The sequence below is a fragment of the Nothobranchius furzeri genome, chromosome 13 (assembly GCF_043380555.1).
Source record: "Nothobranchius furzeri strain GRZ-AD chromosome 13, NfurGRZ-RIMD1, whole genome shotgun sequence".
NCBI classification, from domain to species: Eukaryota; Metazoa; Chordata; class Actinopteri; order Cyprinodontiformes; family Nothobranchiidae; genus Nothobranchius; species Nothobranchius furzeri.
Genome location: NC_091753.1, coordinates 43,085,269 through 43,093,858, shown reverse-complemented (window position 1 = coordinate 43,093,858; position 8,590 = coordinate 43,085,269). Strand labels below are relative to the sequence as shown.

General features: G+C 38.1%; 1 protein-coding gene across 3 annotated transcripts; it reads left to right on the top strand.

Moving 5' to 3' along the window:
• Positions 1-223: 223 nt before the first annotated feature.
• On the top strand, positions 224-8,243 carry LOC107380225 (arfaptin-2). 3 transcript variants are annotated; one of them, XM_015951361.3, is made up of 10 exons: positions 224-440; positions 533-641; positions 1,343-1,451; positions 2,975-3,037; positions 3,541-3,627; positions 3,749-3,849; positions 6,552-6,773; positions 6,846-7,003; positions 7,114-7,288; positions 7,875-8,243. In XM_015951361.3, exons 2-10 carry the CDS (start codon positions 543-545, stop codon positions 8,028-8,030), a joined length of 1,170 nt encoding a protein of 389 aa, XP_015806847.1. In that variant the 5' UTR covers positions 224-440; positions 533-542; the 3' UTR covers positions 8,031-8,243. The 3 variants fall into 3 exon arrangements, with proteins under 3 accessions (XP_015806847.1, XP_015806848.1, XP_015806850.1); XM_015951362.3 differs by lacking the exon at positions 2,975-3,037; XM_015951364.3 differs by lacking the exons at positions 2,975-3,037; positions 3,541-3,627.
• The last annotated feature ends 347 nt before the right edge of the window (positions 8,244-8,590 follow it).

Sequence of the window (8,590 nt, the reverse complement as noted above, 5' to 3'; positions counted from 1 at the left end):
TTCAAAATAAGAGCGTCGCAGTTAAAATGTCCAGTCCTACCTGTTGTTTTTATGCAACTTGCACAAAAAAACACAAATAGAGTACTTTACTGTACATATTTGCTGTTTTATCTTGTAAATGTAATTGCAAATAGAAATAAACTTTAAGCAAGCTTTTATTTTGAAGGGATACCGTTAAACTGCTAGCTAGCTAGATGCAGGGATTTTCTGCCTGAATAAAGAACAGCAGGCAGGTAATCATGTAACTAATGTAGATAAATGATATATCCACATTAAAACAGTTCTGTTTTTCAGCTGAGTGGATCTAACATTCAGTCAGCTCACGGAACATTTGCAGCTTGTTTCTTTTTCGAAAGACTGGATTTTATTCCTAGCTTGGTAGCACCAACCAGCCACATCAGCACCGCAGCTGCTACTCTGCCACGTTAGCTCCGCTTCAAGTGAGCTGCTTCTTTTGTTTCTATGTAGATGAAAAAAAAATGCTATTTATTTGTTACTGCAATAACAGTTCGCATCGCTTCTTGTTTTGCAGATATTCCATTATGGCAGACAATATCATGAGCAAGGCTGCTACCATGGAGATCCCCATTAACAGCAATGGGGATACTGGGTCTCTTCCAGAGGATGACAGCCTGGAGCAGGTCAGACAGTCACATATTCTTTCACCTCACTGTTAGCAGCCTGGTGTTGTTTACATATCATTTGTGGTTCTTTTTAATAGGACCAGTGCGTATGTTATGGACTTAAGCTGCTGAGGCAGTAGCTAACTATGCACAGGCCTGTGGCTCAGGGCAATAATGATCTATCCTAACCAACAGGAGCACCTGCCAAAATGGATCTCTTAAAATATTCATTATTTTAAAAAGTTCATTTTGAATTTGCCTCTTTCAAGCTGTTTACCATAAATAATCCCACTCTTTGATTTATGTCCTACTCTGCTTGCTGATGGAATACTTTTAAGTATTTTTTTCAGTACATGTTTATTTCTCCCCAGAAGTAGATATTTGATAATCTACAAAAGTTTAGTTGCAAATATAAAAACAGAGGAGAAAAGCTTTTTCAGGGAGAAAACAATGGTTTTAAAAATACGGTGGTTATATGCAGAGCATAAAAGTAACAAATTTGAAAGGTTTTTCAAAAAATTTCCACAAACTCTAATAAAAATAATTTTTCATGATGAAATGAAAACATTTATGCTTTATACATCCTCAAAGATTTTTTTCTTCATTGATGGTGCTCATTGTCATTTTAGTACATATCACAGTTCATGCAAATTACAAAAATTGTGATGATATGACTTTTAAACCATATATATGGTCATTATTTGGCTTTTGTCCATCAGGATCTGCAGCAGGTGATGGTGTCTGGACCCAACCTGAATGAAACCAGCATTGTCTCAGGTGGTTATGGAGGACCTGCTGGGGGCATCATTCCCACAAGCACCATTAAAGGTACCGCAATCAGATCAGACAGGCAAACTTTACAAGTTTCAGGTTGTTTTCATCTAATAAAAAATGGTTTGCTCTGTAAAGATGAAACAAATGTAAAGGTACATTAAAGTAACACATTGCAGTTTCCTGCTCCTCTGCTCTACTTTGAAAGTGAAATTACAGGTGTCGTAAACAACCCTGCTGCAGCTAGCTCTAATGATGAGCTAACGCTAACATGAGTTGACTAATACTAAAATAAACCACAAAGTAAAAAAAGATCCACAATGTTGGACAAATAATATTATTAATTTCAAGTAAAGTAGCAACAAAGCCAGGTCACCATCAGTCCGTGATTTTGAAGCCTCCTTTAGCTACCTCAAACTAGTGTAGGCCGCGCCGTTATTCACTCCGGTTTTAACTCTTTGCTTAATCTCCAAAAACATTACTCTTACTTTTACTTTCAGGCTCTGCCATGATGCCAACAGAAAAAGCAAACTGCTTCTATTTATTCTTCGTGTGCTTTGTATTGAAGGTCAGCGAAATGAAAATGCTAACCGATAGCATTACAGCTAACAGCTGTAAAGCAGATAAAGAGTGCCCCCTAGGACACCTACCTGCTCCACAAACTATGAAGTGTGTTTTTTCTTATGTCAGCAGTGTGGTGTCAAATATGAAACTGGTCAAATTTCTTACCCAAATATCACTAAGATCCATGTTAGCTTAAAGTTTAAAAAACTATCTATTGTTACTTTAAAAAAGAGTCACTCTTTCAAAACTTAAAGCAGATTTCCGGAGTTTTCCCCTTTCAGAAATGATGTATAATTTGTCAGAAATCCATAAAAGTGATTGTCTTATCATGTACTGTGATATAATGTAAGCAATACATCTTTTTTTTTTTTTTTGCTAAGCACGCCCCCTGCCCCTCAGAACTCCGTGCAATAGGAAATTGAGCGCCGACCAGAACGAACCAATAGTGTTAGACTACCGCTTACTTGCTTCAAATTTAAGGAATACCTCGGCTGATGCAGAGCTGATGAACTTTTCACGGACAAGTAAGTCTCTAAATATAAATATATGAGAACACAACATGACACGAGAATAATACTCGTAAAACAACGTGTTTTAGCTCTGTGTATCGGCCACAGAAGCACATTTATAAACAGAAACGTGAAGTCGCCATCTTAAAAAACAGAAGGAGTGTGATATGCTTGTCAGCCACTAGATGGTGCCATTGGATAAGAGAAATACTCCGGAAAGAAGCTTTAATATTCAGATAATAATTAAACCTTTTATTCAGCAATTCTGCTGATGTTTATATCTTAGGCAGCGCACACACACTGTTCTTTCCATCCTCCATCTTCACTCTCCCACTCCAGTTGCAAACCATTTTTAGCTTTGCCAGAGATCCATCGGTGTTGTCATAATCCTTCAGTAGCTGAAGGAAGGCAGGACATCATACACTTTGAGAAGAATCTTTCCTTCGTGTCTGTGTGGTTGCTGGCCTCAGTGCTGCTGGCTTATTTTACAAACCTCATATTCTTTAGGACCTGCAATTCACTACAACCCTGAGTATCTGGACAGAAGGCGAGCCCCTGCACCCGTACAAGGTGGCCTAGTAATCTGATGATAACATTTTGGTTTTCCTCCTTTACCTTTACTGTATGCATTTGGGTTTCTGGACTCCCGTAAAAGGTTTCAGTCCTGGAGGGAATTGTATGCAACCTTGCTTGTACCTACCCAACTCACATTAGCAACAAATATTTGGCAGCTTTGGAAATGAAGGCTGCACTAACATTCCTGAAAATTTTGCGTTCATGCCCAATAAAAATGCTTCCTTTGGGTTACTTGTCTGCTTTTCATCTCATATTGTCCATTATCGTTTTTTGTTTGTTTTTGTATGCATGAGAAAGCTGCATCATGGACCAATATGTCTTTAAACCTTCATTGACCCCAACTTTTTGCATTTTTTTGTTCACATAACCCGATAAGTTTACTTTAATCTGCATTTTCTCTCATGCACATGCACATTGTATGTTTCACTTTCAGTTTTCGCTCCATTCATCTAAAATTTCTCATGTCAACATTTCATCACTACCACTGCCTATTTCAGACATTCGCATGAAATCCAGGGGAGTTAGCTTGTCTCAGAGTCACTCTTCAGCCAGTCGGCTTGCCCATCACTCAGTCCAGCATCAAGGTATCGCCAAGTTCTTCATCCCCATCCCCATGCTGTCTTTAGTTTTTGTCATTCATGCTAAAACATGAAAACAAAGTAGATAAAATGTACATTTTTATGATTTATCTGTTTTACCCTTAAGGATCCTTGAATCATAACAACGGTTCAACCGAAGAGGTTTCTCGTGGCGTAGCTGTGGAGAAACTGGACAGTGTAAAGAAATGGGGCATTAACACATACAAGGTATTGTAGACTGTAAAGGTAATTTATTCAAAGTGGATCTTTTTTTTTTTTTACTTCAGATTAAACAATTTAACATCTTAAAACTTGTAGCAAAGAAATACAAACAAAAGTAGTATATGAGAGAAAAAAGTGAGGACGGTTACCATGCAGGGTATCTGCAGGTTTAAGGGAGCCAAATTTAAGACTTTTTAAGACCTTTTTTAAGACAACTTTGACCAAATGTAAGCTATTTTTAAAATTAAATTTAAGCTATAATTTCCAGCTATTGCCTGGAACCGGTGCTAACCACGTCTTGAACGTGGGATTAACATCCAGTGACCATTAAACTTGCACTTCCTATGGCGCAAGCTCCCACTAGCTTAACCAGCTAATGTGCACATCTAAAAATAGCCCCCTTTCACAACCAACTGAATGTGTACGGTTCCGCTTACGCCAACATCGTACACAAAAAACGCTGAACACCAACTAGAAATTCACGAAAATTTTTATACAGGGTATCCGCGGATCCTTAAAAAGTCTTAAATTTGCTTTTCCAAATTTAAGGCCTTAAAAATCCTTAAAAATGACCAATAATCCTTAAATACAGTTTCCAAAGGTCTTAAATTACCAAAGACCCAATTAATAAGACTCTTTTATTTCTAAAAAATTTTTTTTGTGAATTTCTAGTTTGTGTTCAGCATTTTTTGTGTATGGCATTTGCATAAGTGGAACCGTACACATTCAGCTGGTTGTGAAAAGGGGCTATTTTTAGATGAGCACATTAGCTGGTTAAGCTAGTGGGAGCTTGCGCCATGGGAAAGTGCAAGTTTAATGGTATCTAGATGGCTAATCCCACCTTCGCAACGTGGTTAGCACCGGTTCCAGGCAATAGCTGGAAATTATAGCTTAAATTTAATTGAAAAAAAAAAAGCTTAAATTTGGTCAAAGTGGCCTCATAAAAGATCTTAAAAAGTCTTAAATTTGGCTCCCTTAAACCTGCAGATACCCTGTTATAGAAATAAAATAATCTTGTTTATTGGGTCTTTGGTAATTTAAGACCTTTGGAAACTGGATTTAAGGATTATTTGTCATTTTTAAGGATTTTCAAGGCCTTAAATTTGGAAAAGCAAATTTAAGACTTTTTAAGGACCCGCGGATACCCTTCTATGACTTAGCTTAATTCAGGTAATCTTTTAATCGTTAATCCTGTTTTCCAATAAAGTGAGGTCAGGGTCAGGGTTGGGCTTATTGAAACAGCTTATTGTTGTGAGTTAATTATGTTAACAATGTGACAACCTTTTTATTGTAGAACCTATCTCAATAAAGTGTAAGATCTATTTTTAATAGTGGATGGTTTGATTTAATTTAAAAACATTTTTACTGGTCTCGTTTGCTTGGAGTGTAATATTTGTTATTTTTGAAATATGATTGGTCACTGGGTATTTCTTCAACCCCCATCGCCTGCATTGGCCACAGAAAGGAAATAAACAGGAAAACAATATGGTCAGAAAAAGCCAGACTTTTGTAAGTCACAAGGAAAATTAGCATTCATGGCCCCGCCCACCTTGAGACCACCCATGGAAAGGAGAGGGCAAGTAGAAGCTGACCATCAAGTTCACAACATGGCGGAACATGTTCCTGCTTGTTATTGTGGAGATAAAACATCAGTGTTGCATTTTTTTACCCAAGAAAGAAAAGCGAATGAAGAGAGTGCAAGAGTCACGTTGCTGTTGGCCAATCAGAGTTGAGACCTCCTGAAACATGAGTGCAAGAGCTTTATTTCTTTACAGAAAATGATGCACAAGGCATTCAATAGGTGTGTTGCCACTATTGGAACTTCAGGGTAATTTTACCAGAGCTTCTCAGCATTTGCGTGTCTCCACTTCAGCAGGCCGGACTAACGGGCCATTTTCAGGAACTCGGAGTGGCCCGGCGTAGTAGCTGAGTGGAACCTTTGATTAACTCACACTTTACGTTAACGCCACATTTTACATGGTTGGTTGTAACTCAGGAGGAAATGACATCATCAGACGCTGTCCAAAACAACCAGCATTAGTAAAATTAGAAGAGTTGCTTGTGAAGCAGAATAAAAGCACAAGCAAATAAGAACCATTCATGCTGCTTTAAAATCACTGTAACTACATTCCTAACACCGAAAAACGCTGCAGAAATTCCCCCACAACGACGTAATTCACAGGCTTTGTTGTCTAACAGCGCCGTAAAAAACGGTGCTTCTATTATTGATCGCCAAATTTTACATCACACAGCTGCTCTTGTCCTCCGAATTGATTAAATTGGTGTTCTTCAACAGAATAAAACTTGTAATGTTACTGTGAACGCTTTTTGGCGCTGATCAGTGACATCACTCACTGCAGAAAGCAGTCAGGATATGCTGACGTCTGTGAAAAGTACTTAAAGGGCTGAATTTGTACAGAACTCCCAAGAGCTGAGAGTACCAGGCCATCGTGTCTCCCAGTTCCCCACTCTCAGAAAATACCCTGAAGTTCCGACAACGATAACATGCTTATTTATACTAGAGACCACACCAGAGTTGACATAACCAGTGAATGAGACCTTTAAATGTACATCAGCAAACATAAATGAAAACAAAAAGTTAACTAAAATGACAGTTGAGGTGTAACGTGAACAATTTTCAATCAAAAACTCAACAGAAATTGTCAGCACTATCAAATATGCTTATTGTTCTTATGTATTGTTTTTAGTGTACAAAACAGATGTTCTCTGAGAAGTTTGGCAGAGGTTCCCGAACAGTCGACCTGGAACTGGAAGCTCAGATCGACGTGTTGAGGGACACCAAGAGCAAGTATGAAAACATCCTAAGACTGGCCACCGCACTCATCACTCATTTTCAAAACATGGTGCAGACGCAGCAAGCTCTCGGGGACACGTTCACCGATCTGAGCCAGAAGTCACCAGAGTTGCAGGTACGGTGCTGCAAACACCTCTCAACATGGTGTGTTGGGAAATTTATAGGTAACAGTTGTGTTTTGCTGCAGGATGAATTCGGGTACAATGCAGAAACACAAAAGCTGCTGTGTAAGAATGGCGAGTCTCTGCTTGGTGCCATCAACTTTTTTGTGTCCAGTGTGAACACCCTGGTTAATAAAACAATGGAGGACACTTTGATGACCATTAAGCAGTATGAAAATGCAAGGTAAAAAAAAAAAAAAGACTTCTTATCAGGGGTTTAAGAATCTCATTTGAATCGCTGTAAATGCTTGTTTCTGATGTTTGTTTGCTTGTTGCATGAATTGTAATGTGCAGACTTGAGTTTGACGCTTATCGGTCTGATCTGGAGGAGCTCAGCTTGGGCCCGAGAGACGCAGCTGCCATGGTTCGCATCGAGATGGCCCAGCATGAGTACCATCTCCACAGAGAAAAATATGAGCGACTCCGTAGTGACGTCTCCATTAAGATGAAGTTCCTGGAGGAAAATAAGGTTTGTTTGACAAAATTAGTGCATGCTTTTGTTCAATTTAAATGTTATTTTCCAGTAGCTCCGGTAAAATTACCCGGAAGCTCCGATAGTTGAAGCGTGTTTGTCTTTGGGGGTAAAAAAAATATCAGCCTTATGTTTAGTCCAGCTGGAACATTTGTGACACAGTCTAGCTTTTTTAAAAGCTTTTATTGAGCTAGAAACCAAAATAATCTGTTTTTTCATCTTTATAGTCACCATAATGACAATACTCGTGAATTCCCATTATAGTGCAGGAATCACCCCATGACATCACAGTAGGGTGTGGTCAGACATACAGTAGAGCAGAAATGTGTCCACACCCAAACTCAAAGACCATTGGTGCTTGATGCGGTCATGCCTTGATGGAAATGCTTTTAAAAACAAAAACTTGTTTCAAAACATCCTATTTAGATTAGATTGGGGAATTTGGATTGCATTCTTGTCTGTCTTTTTTGGCAGCCACAATTTGTTTGAACTAGTTCACTTTAGTTTTAGTAAAAACGTTTATTTACTTGCAAATATAATTGTATTTAAAATGAGAATTTCCATCTTTTCTTTTTTCTTCTAGGTGAAGGTAATGCACAAGCAGCTGCTTCTCTTCCATAATGCAATCTCTGCTTACTTTGCTGGCAACCAGCAACAGTTGGAACAAACTTTAATACAGTTTAATGTAAAGCTAAAGCCTCCAGGATCCGACAAACCGTCCTGGTTGGAGGAGCAGTAATGAGCGGCCAGGGTTCAGCTGTTTGACGTGTGTGGTGATCAGTTAAAAAATGAAAAACTAAAGTGGCATTGTGGTTAGATGGACAAGAATACAAAGCTTAAGAGAGGTTTATTTGCAGGATCAGTAGAACAGAGAAATCTTTTTTAATGTTTTTTTTTTCTGTATCATAAATGAAATAATCCACTTTTGTTATTTTGATCTTTATTAGTACAATCATCTGTGTAAGTCACATATTTATGTACACCATTAGGTTTAGAGTGGAAATCCACTTGGGCTGTTTGCACATGTCATTGAATTTTTTTATGTTGCCTAAAGATAAATAATCGTTGCAGAAATTCCACAGATTGGATTGCTGGAATATTGTAAACAATGTTATGAGATATTGTCCTGAACTGTATTTTCTGAACCATTTTCTTCATATTTTTACAGATCTTATGTCAGATCTCATGATATTGCTTTAGTTTTCCAAATGAACTGGTGTTGTTTTACCATCACTTTGTGGAATACCTGCCTGAATAGTGATTTTACTGTTGATGTTTAGGGGGAACCAACGTATACGG